We start from the raw sequence: 17,481 nt of genomic DNA on the forward strand, positions 1-17,481 counted from the left end.
TTGCACGTCTTTTTCTTATATCAAATAGGATTGAATGTGTAACGTCTAAAGTGGGCGGCATGTGGCCCATGATGTAAGTTCGACATTCCTGCCTTGCAGTTTGTAGAGGATGACATGACTGCACTCTTAAATCCTGTACTGAGACACTATAAGAGATGTAAGAACCATAGATCTACTTGTTATTGACTTCGCCCTTGGTTTTAATTGTATTCAGCCACATCTTCTTGCACACAACCTTTAATTTAATTTGAATATAGATTTTAGCACAGTGTTGGCTCACTGGCCTCTTAACAACCAGATCCTGTGGGTCTAGGCTATTGGAACCCTGTCCAGTCATCCTCAATTGGATCCCCTCAGGGCTGTGTGTTTTTTTTACCACTTCTATCTGGGTCTAATACTAATAAGTATTAGAACAACCCTAGATCGAGATGCATGTCGACAGCACTCTAATTGTAAGTCTTCTGCAAGATGTGGAGCAAGATTATGTCCCAGTCCTTGATGAGTCTGTTAGCCTGTGCGTTTTCCTAAGAAACGTGGCTTCAACCAGAAGTGTTTGATTTCAAAGAAATTTGGGACATTTAACTGTATTTTCTTAAGTTTTAAAGCTTTTCCCTACTGACAAAGACCTCCCCTATGACCATTCATATACACGAAAATAATTAGGTTATAGATTTCTGTAATTTTACACATTTACTCCTTACAATTTAATCCGAAAGAGTCATGCTCACAGATTCCTTTAATTTACTACAGCAGCATTTCTTTATCATGTAGAAAAACTGAAACATATGGTTGAAATTGTGCTTCTTTATCTTATATTAAAATGATTCAGAGATTAAATGTGCAGTTTAGTGCTGTGCAATACTGTAAATTTTGTTATGCTCCAATGCCAAGTAAATAAAGGGCCAGTGTTTCAGACACCAGTACAAATTCTGATACTTTTAAGGCAGAATATTTCGGGGAAATCACAATTCAGTTGGCTACATACTGAACTTAGGGGATAGAAACAAAGTATCAGTCTAATACCAATACCAACATCAATGTTTGGATCAATCCGCCTCCCTCTAGTGCAGACATAAGATAAAAATGGGGTGTATGTGACCTGCGATGCAAAGGAGTTTAAGATTTCTGCGTTAGGATGAAGGTTTGGACTCCCCAGATGCAGCACATTTACATTCATAGTGACAGTTTGGGACACTGGACTTTTCTATAGTGTTTTGTGTATTGTATTGTATGCATGTATAAGACTACTTATGGGCCCATGAAAAACCATTGCCCAAGGACCCACAGGGCTATTTGTGTTTGGAAACTGTTGCTTAATTTTAATATGTCTAACACACCTTTTTTTCTCTCTCCTAGACTGCATGGTTTTGTCAACAATTCACCTTTTTGCTGCTTGGCACCTGAGATAAAAAATGTGTGTGGCCGTGCCAAGCTCTAGTTAAATATTGACCATCCCAAAAAACTGATGACTCATTTGGCTAATGGGGTTTAGCATAACCATTTCATTTTCTCCTGCTGTAATGCCACTCTAAATCCCAAACGTCCATCAGTGAAAGAACAAGCTAATTGTTTTACAACCAGAGATAACGCATTACTGTAATCCGATTACTTTTTTCAAGTAACGAGTAAAGTAACTATTGCAAAAACGGTAATTAGATTACCGTTACTTTCCCGTAGGAACGCTGCGTTACTGCGTTACTAAAACCGTGATTTTTTTGAGAGAATGTCTCATGACAATGACGTAAGCGAGTGCGCCGTTAGTGACAACAGCTGTGTGCAGATCAACAATAGATCATATATCAGTGCGGGAGAGAGTATAAGCGTGCAGCGTTTAAAGCGTGGAAGTACTGACCTTACTTTGAGTTTGATTCCATAAAAAGTGACAAAAACATTAGCGTCCGTTGTGCGTGGGAAGAAAACTTCTTTTTACAGCGAAAAAAACCCCTTAAACTTCCAAGCAAGCACCGAGTGCCCAACGACATAATGGGAAACTCACAGAGAAACTCGCGGATTCTTCAACTGACCGCTGCGGCACACCTGCACCAGGGTAAACCTCCGCCTGCCCTACTCCTGCTTTACAGGTGAAAATAGAGCAAAAGGACCGCTAGTCTTTGACTTTATTTATTTTCTGCTGTGTTTTACTTGCATCTATTTGAAAGAGTGAGTGTAAAGACACAAAAAAAAATATTTTATGTGCTGGAATGTGCAGAAAATAGGTTTAAATATTAAACAAATTTCTTCCAGTCAGAGAATGTTGCATATAATAAAATTTTTGCTTGATGCATAAAGTTAAAAGATTAAAACTAATAAAACAAGTTTTAAAAAGAGACTTTTCCATTTGATTACATTTTGTATGATGGATTATGTAGAAAAAGTAGAATTGGGCTGAAAGATCTATCGCTTTATCACCTCTTCAGGTTGTAAATCGTGTTTTTAAAAAGTAACTAAGTAACTAAGTAATTAATTACTTTTGAAAATAAGTAATCAGTAAAGTAACGGGATTACTTTTTTGGGGAAGTAATCAGTAATTAGTTACTGATTACTTTTTTCAAGTAACTTGACCAACACTGTTTACAACACAGGCAACCTGAAGTCCCACATATATGCCTGCTTAACAGCTGTTGGACTTGTGCACTATACCCAAGAGGAGCTGCCTCAGTAGTATTGGACACAGGAGATACGAAGCCATGAATCTGAAAGTGTCTGCACAGAACAGCAAGTAGAGGAGGTTTGATCCAAATATTGATAGCATCGATACCAACGGTGGTGTTGGTATCGGATTGATAAAACCAGAATAGGATCGATACTTATCCTCTAAGTTGAGCAAGTAGCCCACTGAATTGCGTTGATTTTTTTTTTTCATTCTTGGCAAATTAATATATATACCTCAAACTATGGAAAATGTCAGAACCGTTTTGTGTTGACTGTCTATTTTCTTTATAGCCTGTAGCACACTTAAAAAACAGAAGTTAACCCAGACAGACTAATTTACATTCCAGGTCTCCAATAAACCCAGGCTCAAAATACATGAAAAGCTGAAAGATGTGTTTTGATGTGTAAACTAATTATTGGAAAAGTGAAAATCACAGTGAGTTAGTAGTCATTGGAATTTGCAAATTGATGATTCAGCTCATAAGTCATGACACACTGCTCTCATCTGCCTTTAAAAGTTAAACGTATCAATATCGGTAATTGGTATCGGTATACTCGCCCCGCATCATACCAAAATTTGCAGTATGGCACAGCACTAACAGCTAACTGAAAGTCTGAATCGGTGCCAGAAGCAAGCTGGACCTTTAAGGCAGGAAATACACCCAAAACATTAGTGCAGTCTGATTTTGCATTAAAAACATGGAGCCACAGCCTAAATAAGATGTGGAAGCCAAGTGATGTGCATAATACTGTAAAGCTTCCAGAATTACCCCGTAAAAAGACTGATTCCAGTCTCTCGTCCTTCCTTAAAATAATGACCAATCATTCATCAAGTATCTTTCATGTGCCGCATTATCAGCTATAAGAAATCTGTTTTCTAGCTTAACGAGACTGCTTTTGTGCTGCATAATTTGAAAGTGTGTGGATTTATTTTCTCTTTATTTTTTGTTTTAGTGTGGATTTTCCACAGAACCATGCCTTCTCCCGCTCCCAACATCACGTTACGAGAGAACGGGAGAGAGAGGCGGGAGGGAGAGCGAGAGAGGGTGCTGTTTACATTGTGAGCAGACCTCAGATTTACAGTCATCCAGCTGCACCGCGGAGACAACAGCTGCCTCTATTTAAAGGACAGTTTTTCCGTTTTGTTGTCATTTGCCAATTTAGGCTTTACGCACAGTCATGATTTTGACGCACAGGTGAACTTACCTCACCTCAACGCACCCCGATCAGAACTCAAAAAAGGAGAAAAGAAAAGTGTCCAGTTCACACTCTCCTCCTCCTCGTTTTTCCTTTTTTAATTTCTCGAAGTGGAGCAGGTCGTCAGAGTCATGTCCAGGAAGAAGACAGCGAAAGGCAAAGGCAGCTCCAAGAGCCCCAAGGCATCTCCGAGCAGCGGGAGGACGGGGAAAGGTTTGACCGCAGCTGCTGCTCCGTCCTCCGGGCTGGTCTATCCCAGCAGACCATCCATCAGCAACAGCGGAGAGTTTTATGACATCGCCTTCAAGGTGAGCACAAGCTTAGCGTAGGGTATTCGTCTTATAGAGACTTTACCTGAGAAGTGAAGCGAATTAGCATCAGCCAATTTTAAAAAGTCCCTCTTTAAAGGAAAAAAGTGTCTTATGTTCTTAGTTAAAAGTGTGCTTGTGTCCAGTAGAATGCATGACTCTACAGACAAATCACAGTGAATGTCTGCAGACATGAATCTAAAGATGATTAAAGATGATTCATTTGCCCTGAAAAGCAGGCTTTTTCTTAAAATAGTGGGCTTTCTACTTTGTTTCTACTTTTGTAGTTTTCAGGCATGGCTGTGTATGGAAGTTAGTTTCGGCCAAGAAATATAATTTCCTATTGTGTTCATTTTTATTTCAGAATTTTCTTTTAGTTTAGTTTCTCTGAGTTATCATCTCATCTCGTTTGACTGCTGGATAGTAGCTCTATATACATCATACACCTTGTCATCTATGTTTCAACAGGCTTCTTAAGCCACTCAAGGTGCTTTAAAGCAGAAAAACATACGTAACATATGCAAAAACTGTGTGCTGTGTGTTTATGCAAGAAAACAAATGTTGTTTTCAGTGTCGTGTTTTTGACAGTTTTTCCTCCTGTGCTTGAGATTTCCTCATGTTTACCTTCCAAACTGCTCGCACATGCATGAAATGCTGCTTAGTGCATCCGGTGTCTCCTTTCAAGCGCTGAACTTTAGAAACATTAAGTGTTGCTGCACACATGTTGTCCGGTGCAATAACATGGAAGAGCTGATGATGATGGAGAGAGGTTTCTATTATTAATGAGATAAATTAACTGCAGTGAAGGAGAGCAGCGGCGCTTTTTGTTTAACAGGAGTGGAGCTGACAGAATAAGTGCTACTGCCATCTCATGGTAAAGCTCAGGTTTGATATGTCCTGATAGCTGTGTCAGGAGGCAGATGCCATCAGGGATGAAGGACTGTTTTAGTTTCCCTTACAAAAAATGTAACCACCCCCCCCCCCCAAAAAAAAAAAAAAAAAACACCATCTTGGTGTTTTGAAACCAGATGTGAGGAGTGAAAAGGTGGATGTGATTGACTGGTGCTCATAGGAGGTGATTGTCAGTCACATGATACGGCATACTTTGCTTTAATGTCGTTCATGAACACTTATGGGCACACAAATTGACAAAACTAACATTAAGTTTCACTTGTTATAAGTAGAAACAAGCAGATGAGCTTATAAGCTTATCAGGAAACTCTTTACTGACGTCAGGAAACTCTTTTGCCATACACACTTCCGTGCACCCAGATGTTTTTTTGCAGGGTGTCGCCCACTGCTGGCTGTTAAAAAAATGCAGCTTTTGCATCCCTTCCTTCTTCCCTTTTCGCAAGCTACATCTACGCTGTGTGTGTGTGTGTGTGTGTGTGTGTGTAGCCCACTTTATGTGTCTAAAAGAATATTTTTGAGTTATAGCTTATAAATGAAAGACATTTTTTCATCATTTAAAAATCTAAATATCTTTTCTGTTTTACTATACTATATGCAATTCTAAATACACGGTTGTGCAAAAGTCTTGAGCCACTCGTCATTTGTTTATATTTTGGTAGGAAAATGGGAAATAGGTGCAGTAGTTTATTAAAATGTGCAAACTTAACACTTAAATAAATAAATGTAAATAAATGTAAGCCTGAAAGTCAATATTTCCATGACTGTTAGTGTTCCATTGTGTTTTTCTACTTTTAGTGTATTGACAGTGTACTTGGCATTACTGCTATGCTGAAAAATGAAGCATTTTCCAATTAGTAGGTCTTGCATGGTGGATCAGTATCAGACAGTACTTTTATCTGCATTTGTAATTCCATCAGTTTTGACAAGATTTCCAACACCACTGGCTGAGCCTCCATCATGTTTTAGTGGCTGTACTCACTTTTTTACCTCTCCTCTGACCTCCTCCATGCACTTTGATGACTTATTTTGTCAAACTGTCCTCAGAATGCATGGGGATGGTCAGAGGAGATCCTTCCATCTCTCTATAAGACTTACTGTAACCGATTTTCAGTCCAATTTTGTGTGTAATTTCACATAACCCAGCCTTTTCTTCCTGTTTCCCAGATACTGTTCAGCTACTGTAGGGTTTTAGGTGTTTTGGTTCTTCTTTTGTCCTCCACCCATTCAGCCAAGATATACTAAGATACACTTTCAGTTCTTTGGCAATCCTCTTGTTGGTGCTAAAATACTATTTGATATCTGTCAATCTGTGTTATCTTTAACATTTTCTATGGATTCAGCTAAAGACATTGAAATCAATTATGTGTTTTTTTGACAATTGGTTCTTTGCTTAATTATGTCTGTTATGTGTACACATAACACTGGTTCATCCCTTGAGTTAGGTACCTTTTTATGCATGAATGATTCATAGGTATATGTCAAGTGGCTTAACTTAAAAAAATATTAATCATATGGTATAAGACTGGAGTGAAGGTGAGTGAAAAAACAGCAAATGTTTAAAGAAAAGCTTGAAAAGCCATCAGAAAACTAGAGAACTATTACTAAAAACCTATTTTGCAAATCACAAGAACGTCTGGAGTCTTGGAAGCAAGTACTACGTGTGACAATCTGGAAGAGCCAGATCTGGATACTCACAAACATTTAATGTTTTTTACTTTTGTCAAAGCTCTAGATCTCCATCGCAAAATTTGACTTGGTGGTTTTTACATACTTTAGCTAACAGAAAGACAAAAAAAGACAAACTGCAATGATTCATAAATATGTATCTTGATGCTATACTTGTCGTTAAACCCCTTGAATTAGTCTGTAGTACAATCATATCTTGACTGTTTGAAGTAAATCTCTCTGTACCTCTGTCTTGGCTCTCGACTTGGCTGAGGAATAATCAATAATGACACAGCATTGACACAGAACATACATAATTGAAAGTATGAAATGGAGATGAAAAAGACTAATGATATTCTACATTGGGCATATGCAAATCTAAATTCTCATTATGTGGGTGGCAGCTGGTATTAATAATGCACCCTGATTAGCAACTGTTCCCATGGTAGACTGACCAAAATCACAGCTCCACTTTGACTTTATGTGGTACTCCCACTTGTAACAGTTCAGTGTACCAAATGTCACCTCTGAACACGACAAATCAAACTTAAATGAACACCAATATCAGAGTAGACCACTGAATTAGAGAAAAAATGTATATATATTTATATATAATGTGATATGTAAAACATAATAAAATAAGCAGTTTTATGTCCATTGGTCTGTACATGCTGCTTTTTCCCAGTGTAGTGTATTTGTTTATGTATTTTTTTATATACCTTAAACATCTTCACACACACGCACACACACGCGCGCAAGATTTAAAATTTTATGAACCAATACATTGTCACCTTCTGTCTCAGGTGATGCTCGTGGGGGACTCAGGCGTGGGAAAGACTTGTCTGCTGGTTCGCTTCAAAGATGGAGCCTTTTTGGCTGGGAGCTTCATCTCCACCGTGGGCATTGATTTCAGGGTAAGCATTAGCATATAGGCTACATTGTGTCTGCCCGTTGACGTCATTGCTTCTTCAGCCAAATGTACGCTTTGTCAAGTTACTGAGAAATTTTAAATTCTATCCAGCTGATGCTTCCATCCGAAGGAAATCTCTTCCCACCAATTTTCAAACTTAGTCTGTCTCTGAGAATTGTAGCTGTTTGCAGTGTGAGTTGTGCCAGAGATTTTTTTTATGGAGGACATATGGTTCCGAATCTTTGGGACATTTTTGAAATGCTAGAGATGTTCGCTGCCTCCAAAAAGTCGATCAGCAGTCGAAACAGGAAACATATTAGTGGAATTGTTTTGCACTAACACATGTACGGTAAAGGTTTACAGCTGTATCAGAAGTATAAAATATGATATGATGATTCATGTTAAATATCTTTAACATGAATCATCTTAAGTGCCAAAATTTGGGAAATAGCTAGTGTAGCCAAAGGCAAATAGCCTAGCAGCTAGCAATCTATTTGCAGCCAAGTGACAACAGTGTATTATAATGCGAGGAGAAACAGCAGGTCTACGTTGTAATTTTAGTTTGTTTGAACAGATAAATATTTAAAATCAAGTCAATGTGAAAATGTTGAAAATTCAGGGTACTGTAAACGGTGTAGGTGTCGGGGATACTACAGAAATGTCTTAAAAATCCTGAAATGAATGTTCTGCCCACAACCACCACAAAAGCCAGGCTAGCATAGCAATTGCTCATAACAGGACCTCCTAAAGTTGTGTGTAGCTGTGTAGCATATTGGGTTTTTTGAGGGTTTTTTTGTGTGGTATTGTGACATTCCTAAATAATATATTTATAAATAAAATATCATAACACAGATGTGGTGAGCTAGAGTTTATCATGATCCATAGAATGGAGATTCTTAGACCTATGTTTACTACACAGTAAAAATCGGAGTGTTAAAATAACACTTAAAGAGTTAAATTTAACACTGGTCCCGAGTCTATTTGGTCCCATTCGGAATTGGTGTTAAATCAACTCTTTCTATAGTGTTAAAATTTTAGAGTAAAATTAACTCTAAATAGAGTAAAAATTTAACACTGAGTAACACCGCAGAGTGTTAAATGAACCTAACACTACTAGTAGTGTCATATTATTTACTCTAACATAGTGATAAATTAACTCTATTTGAGTAAAATTCCACTGATTTCTAACACTGAATTGAGTTATTTCAAGTTAACACTGGGGGTTCAAATAACTCTGATGAGAGTTGATGTTACTCTATACTGTGTTATTCATACACTTTTTCTTGTGAAAAATTAGCTCTCATAGAGTAAAATTTTAAATTAATTTTACACCAAGTAGTGTTACTAAAACTCTTCCTCTTCCAGCATGAAAACCTGGTTTCTAATAATGCTTTAAAATATAAAACAAGTAAGCAAAAACCACAACTAGATAATACGTTTAACGGCTTTATTTTGATGTCAGGCTCAAAATATTAAAACATCTCATGTAGTGTACATAAAACACTACACACACAAAAACAGTCATAAAACACTTTAAAACAATGAATTTAGTTCGGCATAAAATGACAATATGGAACCACATACAGGGAGGAATCAGAAGTGCCATACTTCATTTGAAGATCAAATGGTTTGAAGTAACACAGCTCTTTTATGTTCAACACCTTCAGCACCATATTGGGGTGCATTCTGACCTTAAATGCATGATAATGGTCATCAAAACACAGGGTTTCCATCAGTTTTCCACAGAGCAATGCAATGTCATCTTTCACAACAATACTTTTGATCTTATAAAACACTGGAATCTCAGACACTACCTCTGTACAGATGATAAAGTCAGGGCGGTACTCTGTACTAGAGCAGGGCGATATGGCCAAAAATATTTATCACGATATATATTTGAAAATTTGCGATAACGATATAACCGACGATATAATTGATGCGAGACAAAATACAACTCCACAACATTACTAGCGCAAAAAGACAACCTTCCATTTATTTTCACTTAAACAAGAAGCTGGTTTTTATGTACATTAAAGCTTTATAAAAATGTAACAGTGCAAATGCAAACTCCTTGCTGAAAGTTTAACCAAAAGGCATTTCCAGTAGAAATGGGCTGACATATCCTGAGCATAACCATATATAATATCCACTGAAGTTAAAAAGAGGTGCTTTGCAACATTAAACTGCAGTGTGCAGTATGTATTTTTCGGACCATAAGGTGCACGGGATTATAAGGCACATTAAGCGAAACAAAGCAGTCAGATAAATCAAACTTTATTAAACTCATTCTTCTTGCTTCCTCCACTTCTGTACCATTGATTCATTAATGTTGAATTCTCTGGCAGCTGCTCTATTCCCATGTTGTTGCAGTATATTAATGACTAACCTCGTATTGTGGATGGATTATCTCAGTTGTTCTCCTGACTGAAGTTTGGTCCGTTTACAGCATCCTGCCATGCGATTGCATTTGTCTCTAACCATGAAGAACCTTCACGTTAACTTTTATAAGTGGAAAAGTGTTAGTGTTCGTCCTCCAGCTTCACTGTTTATGTTATGCTAACATAGCTGTGTCGCTAGCGATCACGTAGCACATCATTATATACCAGCTAGCCCAACTTCAGTAACCCTACAAACGTCACTGCTGTTTAGTTTCCTGTCTTCATTTATGTTGGAAGTGATAGCAGAGATGCACGTTTGATTTTTTTCAGAAATCTCTCCGTCAGAACATGCTATATCATGCTTAGGTAACTAGCGAAACTAGCGAGCTAACTTCCGCTAGCTTCCTGCTAACTTCTAACTCCGTTAAATGTAATAACTTTTGTTTTCATGGATGCCTGGAAGTTAAACTTTATAGTTACACCTGGTAAAGCAGCAATGCTGATCGTTTTATTAAAGATGAAAGAATTTAGACAGTTTTTAACTCTAAGTGATGCTGCAGTGTTGTTTGACCTGAAGTATACGGAGTTTAGGACCCAGATTACTCCCAGATTTAAGAGCATCTTAGTCCGACAAATATGACAATAACAATGGCTGCTTGCATGTTCTGCAAAAAAATGTGCTTTGTTGTGTATCTGACGGACAAACATCAAACCAGTTCCACATCACGGAAGTTGCACCATTTTTACAAACCAATTCTGGTTCATCTGTTTCACTCAACAATCGGCCATGTGCGTATGAAAACAAAGGCACTGCGCATGCGCGTTTTACTCCCATTCTATCGCGATATTTTATTTTCCTATCGTTGCCTAACATTATACCGGTATTACCGTGAACGGTATAATATGGCCCAGCCCTACTCTGTACCATGATGTTTTATCCACTTAGCTGAAAAAACACTGGTAGACAACGCAGCTCCAAATTTTAAAGCAATTTCTGGACCTTCTTTCAGCTCTCCAAGTGTCACCATCTTTCCTGGTCCTAAAGCTAATCTTTCGAGGCTAAAAGACTCCCAATACATGGCCATACAACTTTGGTGTTTCTTGGCCAATGTCATTGTAATGTTTTTAAAGCTTTTTAATTGCTTCTTAAAGAAGTTATGTTTGGCTTCGTAACGCATGCACCACATGTGCAGAATTGGGCCAATATTTCGTATACTGCGAGGGTAATGTATCATGAAGTGATGCTTTGGTAGGAGACTGAGTGTAGGAAATAACTGCTTAAAGAGCTGATGATGATCAATAATTAAATGTTTGAGGTAGATGGTCATACCTTCTGACAGCACTGGTGAAAACACAATATTGACAATTTGTAGAAGCAGAAGTAGAAGATGCCAGTAGCTATCACCCACCTGTACCAAATCGCCAAACATCAAAGGTACATTACGCAATAAGCACCAAGATTGAATTGCATTTAGTCCTAAATCATTACTGCCATCAAACAACTTTACCCTTGGTGGGCGATTTCGCTGCTGATTGAAGCCATAGTCAAAGGCATGTATTCTACCAGCAAGTTGTTCAGCACTTAGGAAGTTCTCCTGAATGTACTGCAGCACAAGTTTCACCTCTAACTGAGCAACTCCCTCCAAAATGTCATGCATGATATCTACAGAAAAATTGTTGGCTGTGTTGAAATATTTAAGTGAATTCAAGAGACAAGTGCGTTTCACACCACATACATGAGGTAGCGTAGGATCTCTTTGTACACTTTCACAGTGCTGCTTATGCATATCAAGAGTTCTTAGTGCAACACCAGAATCATCTTCACAGAACACACTTTGAAAACAATCCTTCTCAAGCAGACAAAAACGACAACAATATCGAGCTGCAAATGACTCCACGAACCCAAACAGACTATGCAAGCCAAGATTGTCCCCAGTGACCTGGATTACAGTGCCATGAACCAAGTGTTTAAACATGGGAAGTTTCAGTCCCTCTGTCTCAAGAACTTTCAGATCATTGACAAGTGGCTCAAGGATTGAATTAAAGCCATAACGCTTTGAGTCTTGTGCATGAAAAAGAGCACACAAATGAATATTGACCAACAACGAATTAAAGATTGGAGGAAAATTCCTTAGTGTAAAGTATATTGCACCTAATTTATGTACACCCTTTTTAGAGCCCAGGGGATTTGCAGTTTCAAAGTCATCATAAAACAGTTGAATTTGTAAGGCATCTTTTTCTGCAGAAAATAGGGGACATCTTTTAACATAGGCAGCATCGATTAAGTCTGCATACACACCTTCTCTGGACATATTCCTCGACTTGAACATGTCGACAACATGGTGGTTTTGAAAGATAGTTTTCAGTGTTTCCAAAATAGGAACATATGCAAACCTATCGGTTACAATGACTTGATCAAAAGTCCCTGTGATCTTGTTTCTTCTACTGTCAAATCTTGTGCCAAGCACCATTTCAACAGGTTCAACAGTTGCCCATTTTTGTTTAAAGTGCCTATTTCGTTTAGCTTCTGAATTTAACAGTGTGAATGGGTTTTCAAAGTTTTTGAATGACTGCTCTAATTTCTTTTTACTTGAAGTGTCCTGTGAAGGTAAGCTCTGTAAAGCTGCATCTTTAGCCTGAGTATGAATCTCAAAAAACACTTCCTCCATTGAGGAGACAAAACTATTCACAGTAGATTGGCTTAATCCAGCTGCCCTGAGCTGTGCAACAGTAGAGGCACACATATCCAAAGTGCTCTTATTTGAACTTTTCAACATTTCAGATGTTGTGGGTGTTTCTTCTACATTAGTTGACACCACCTGCCCTGTAGTGATAACTTCTTTAATTGCCACATCAGGCTGTAAATTAACATCAGTGTCAGCCTGTTGGTCGAAATAGTTAAGGTGTTTGGTATTTAAATGTTTTCTAAAACCTGAAAAAGTGCCAAACACACAGCCACAGTCACGCTGGGCACATTTAAGGCGAAGATTTCTTCCGGGTAAGTAACCATGGACTAACCGTAAATGCCTAACAAGCATGTTTGAACCAGTAAACTCAGCCTGACAGACAAAACACTTCATGATGGAGAATTAACCTTCAAGCCCTAACGAAGCAACCTTGTCCTTATTTCAGCAACTCTGGGACTTTCTTTGATTTTGCCAACATCTATATTGTACACAGTGGTTTGGATGAATGTGTACATGTTGTGAAGCATGGTGTTGTAAGATGTGCCAAACACAAAATGTGCTTTAAACAGTTCATCAAAAGCACCAAGTGAAGAGGTAGACTTGCATGGTATGGCATTCTTGTCAAGAATAATGAAGAACTGGTGGATGTCATGCTTTTTCACCCCAACAGCCAGGAGGTAGGGTTGAGTGCTGGTAGTGATGGCATCAAGGTGCTCTTGGATATTTGTTCCAGTCTGAAAAGACAAATACAGACAGGCAATAAGAATCAAGTGTTTCTTAAACTGGTAATTCATACCATAAAAATAGAAAAGAAACAAACCTTCTTGAAGACCACAAGATGCCTTTCTGCTTGAGAAGCTGACACCTTTCCTGGTCTCTTCCGACCCTGACCAGATGGTGGAATCAAATGTAATAGCAATAGAATCGCTGAGAGGTCACTGTCCCAGCCTGAAAAAAAAAATTGGTTTTATAATAAAGTTGAATCATCCTCATCAATAACAAATTTCAATGCATCTGCATTGACAAAATGTTTGAGTAGACCCAAAATACAAAAGGACAGCTGTTCTGTGACAAACATTATATATCCTGTGAATGTTCTAATTAAAGAAATAACAGCTCACCAATGTCAGCATTAACTTCAGTGGCATCCTCAGGAGAGTCAGCTGCCAGCAAGAGTTCTTCCAGGTCACTGGTAGAAGGAAGCTTTCTGCCTTGTTGGATAATCTTTCTTTTGAATGTTGTTGGCCACCTCTCCAGCAACCTGCCTGATACATCCTCACCAAACATCAGTACAAAATCCTGTTCGATCTGTAACAGGGATAGAGAACAGAGAATTATATCTGCTATCTGCAAAAAATAAAATGTGTTTACATTGTCAACGTAATGAAAAATATTCACCAAGCCTTTGATATCTTTGAAACGTGGAAACACAGACAGTATGTTGCTTGACAGCAGGGGGTCAAGGACCATGTGTCGATAAACAAATGTCAACTTCATCTTCTTCTTGACTGTGTCTTCATCAGCTGAATGTTTCATCAGAGAGATTGCTTCCTTGCACTCATCCTCACTCAGCACGTTCTCTGTAACAAACTGCAACTCTCGTCTGACAGTTGGTCCACCACACTGGTCTTCACCCGATGATCCATCTCCTGGTGCTAGACAATATGAAATACAACTTTATCAAAACTAATAATAACATTTGATAACCATTATTAATACAGAACCACAATTTGGAACTGTATTATACGTTTCCACTGAATTATAAGTGTTACCTCCAGATGTTAATCGCCTCTCTTTAGCAGTGCATCTCTGTATGGTTTTAATCCTCCAGGCCAAGTACCCAGTGCCACTCTCGCCATCATAATAATGTTCCTTGGAGAGTGACATATACAGACATTTTGTTTATTAATTTATCAGTAAGTTATGTGACCATGAACAGTTGATAAGGACATACATTTTGGCAGGATTTAAAATTTTGATTTTAGTTGTATCAGTTATTGCTGTTAGCTACTTACATAGCCATTTTTTGAGTACGGGTCACTGAGGTAAGGGAAAAAGGTTACAATTCCTCTGGCATACATTTCTTTTACCTGCCGTGGTGGTGATGTACTGCAAGATCAAAAGGAAAAGAACTAGTCAGCTTCGCTGGAATTAATAGAGATTTAAAATAATTTGAAAATGATAGTAAAAATCACAGGGCCATAAATAAATTACCCATTTTTTTCTGTCATGTCAGCTACCAGTATGTTGACCATTTTTCTTCTGGTTTCATCCACCAGGGACTTGGTCCAATTGTACTCATTTATTATACGTTCTCCACCAGGTTTGCTTGTGAGAATGGATTCCACCAACTGGAAAACACAATAAAAACATTCTACATGTTGATATAACCACTACAGTTCAGAACACTTAAACTACAAACAAAAAAGACACTATTAGAAGAATGTGGAAATCTGTTAACTCTTACTTGCTTAGCTTCTGCATCCAGCTTCTGACGTTTCCTCAAAGGGCTGTCTGAAAGGATGACTGTATCCTGTGAATCTGATGAATGTGGCGATGATAACTGGAACTGCTCAGGAGACACTTCTGCAACAGATGTTTCCAGACCTTAAAAATAGGAGCAAAACAAATCAGTTTACATGGTCCCTCCATAGACTCATTTTATACACTCTTTGATTAAACAATGTAATAATGACACCAAAAAAAAAAAAAAAAAAAAGACATCCAATGAAACACAAATCACTCAAACAAACCTGTTTCATATTTGATGGTTAGTACCCCGGTTGAGGGATCTGTTACTATATCCTCAAAAACATCCTCATCCAACTCAGTCCCTGAGCTATCAAAAACTTTCACTCCTTCTGTTACGGCTGGCGCACCAAACTTTGCAAATGCTGGAAACAAGCACACAAGTTTGTGTAAACAAAAAGACATGACATTTAATGTTTTGTAGCTTAAAATGAAGATCATTTCAAGATACTCTTTCAAAAATGAGTCAGATAAACAAAGCCTAAATTATTAAGCGCCTCTAACATGCTTGATAAGTGGTAGATTAAAAGGAGTGACACTCACATTATGCAGTTTTTCCCCCCACTAAATATACATTCATAACTAAGATGCTTCCAAAACACAGATCATTTTCAATTAATCATAAAATGCAGTTTGAAGAGACTAAATAACAAAAAGAACTTAAAGCCTCTTGTACACCTTTTTAATACAATGTTGGTTTCTTACCGGCAATCAAAAACTCCTTAAGGCTTGGCTCAGATACTCTAACAAATTTCTGCACACCTCCGAGTTTTGCTTTAAGCAGCATGCTTCCTGTAGACAGTAATTTCTTATAGTCAGTGCTCTTCATTGAACTACAGTAAACAGAAAATGTGAATATTAAAACAGTCCCATAAACAGCCTTGCAATGTGATTTCTTACACTGTATGTTACTTTTATGTCAGTGTAACAAGGTGTCAAGATATAATCCTCAATACAAAACTAAAATAATAACTACTACTTTTTACCATTTGTCTGACCTAACTTAGCACTAGGGAGCCAGTATTTTGTTCATCTTTAGTTTAACATACTGAACAGTCTGGTAACCAAAATGGAAAAAGCAGCAGGGTAACTTTTGTCAATACCATCAACTCACAATAAATACAAACGCTGTCATCTTAAATTCAAACTACTAAAAAAATGCATTAAAAACTGAATCCTGGACATTTTGGATATTTTATCAAGCTTATAACACCTGCTGGTTGTAATCCTGTAACTGTAAAATCGCTGAAGACAGCCGAGTTAAAATAAGACAATAACCTTACTAAAAACGACCTCTATATCTGGTACCTAGGTATCAAAAAAAAGAAAAAAAGAAAGATGTAACATTTAGTGTACAATTTTAATTAGTTAATGCTTGAGTTAGCGTTAAATTTTAAATTACCTAACTAGCGAATTGCCCGCGCACTGAGGTTAGCCAAAATGCTAGTTAGCTAGCTAATGTTAATATATAGATCCCAACACATGGAGGGTTTCATTTAATGGAATTTCGAACATGCTAGAACACAACACAATCACCACTACACACTGAAATAAATTTTGATAACAAGCCTTACAGTCCAACACTGATATCAGTCAACTTTTTTAGCTAATTAACAACCTTACATTAGCATACAGATAGTGTCACATTTGCTTCTGGTACAAAATGAAATATATAATAAACATGGACAAAAGGAATGTAACCTTATTTTAACGTGCTACCTGTGCTTAAAATGTCGAATTGTTGGTTTAATAAGTAAATATGAACAACTTACCCTGCAACTGATGTGAAGAAAATGGCTTCGTGAAAAATCCTCTTGGTTTGAAAACCAGTCTGTGGTGGGAGGAGCTTTCTAGAGTAACGTTGACACTGTCTCTTTTAACTCCAGGAATCATCACCCACACTGGGGGGCGTTTTGCTCCAGCTGTTGTTATAATGACTCTATTAGAGTAAATACACTTTAACACTGCTGATTTAACACTGGGAAATTTACTGTGTAGATTTTTCCTTTATACAAGCACTACTGAGATTTTACATTGAAGATTAATAAAGAGGGAGGCTTACACAAAGCATGATAACAATGAGAAAGGCTACATTTCCTCATAATGTTAATTAATAACACCTTTATTAAAGTTTTCAATATCTGGCAAATAATATTTTGACAGCTTTAACACCAAGTTTACACTTGGTGTTAAAGTCTTTATTAAATCTTTATCAAATATAAATATTTAAATATTTAATAAAG

The 17,481-nt window shown here is 37.5% G+C and overlaps 2 protein-coding genes across 2 annotated transcripts in view; one reads left to right on the forward strand and one right to left on the reverse strand.

Annotated features, from left to right (window-relative positions):
- The first annotated feature begins 3,747 nt into the window (after positions 1–3,747).
- The window catches only part of rab26 (RAB26, member RAS oncogene family), a 126,655-nt gene continuing 112,921 nt past the window's right edge, over positions 3,748–17,481 (forward strand). The window contains exons 1-2 of the mRNA XM_080872344.1: positions 3,748–4,157; positions 7,538–7,648. Coding sequence (XP_080728470.1) covers positions 3,981–4,157; positions 7,538–7,648 — 288 coding nt within the window. The 5' untranslated portion in view covers positions 3,748–3,980. The remainder of the gene's footprint in view (positions 4,158–7,537; positions 7,649–17,481) is intronic.
- On the reverse strand, positions 9,091–17,028 carry LOC308390393 (uncharacterized protein). The gene is made up of 11 exons (XM_080872343.1): positions 17,011–17,028; positions 15,944–16,071; positions 15,463–15,603; positions 15,177–15,316; positions 14,924–15,060; positions 14,725–14,818; positions 14,482–14,581; positions 14,108–14,364; positions 13,831–14,017; positions 13,530–13,657; positions 9,091–13,443 (listed from the first exon to the last, which is right to left on the reverse strand). Exons 2-11 carry the CDS (start codon positions 16,065–16,067, stop codon positions 13,126–13,128), a joined length of 1,626 nt encoding a protein of 541 aa, XP_080728469.1. The 5' UTR covers positions 16,068–16,071; positions 17,011–17,028; the 3' UTR covers positions 9,091–13,125.

Source organism: Rhamphochromis sp. 'chilingali', assembly GCF_963969265.1.
Source record: "Rhamphochromis sp. 'chilingali' genome assembly, chromosome: 22".
In the NCBI taxonomy this organism is placed as follows: Eukaryota; Metazoa; Chordata; class Actinopteri; order Cichliformes; family Cichlidae; genus Rhamphochromis; species Rhamphochromis sp. 'chilingali'.

What these genes read in the sequence shown, in the direction of transcription:
- LOC308390393 (XM_080872343.1), bottom strand. Translation starts at nt 16,067, where the DNA reads ATGAAGAGCACTGACTATAAGAAATTACTGTCTACAGGAAGCATGCTG. An exon ending in AACCATCAAATATGAAACAG is followed by an intron (nt 15,317 to 15,462) that starts GTTTGTTTGAGT and finishes CCTATTTTTAAG; the next exon opens with GTCTGGAAACATCTGTTGCA. An exon ending in GAGGCGATTAACATCTGGAG is followed by an intron (nt 14,365 to 14,481) that starts GTAACACTTATA and finishes CATATTGTCTAG; the next exon opens with CACCAGGAGATGGATCATCG.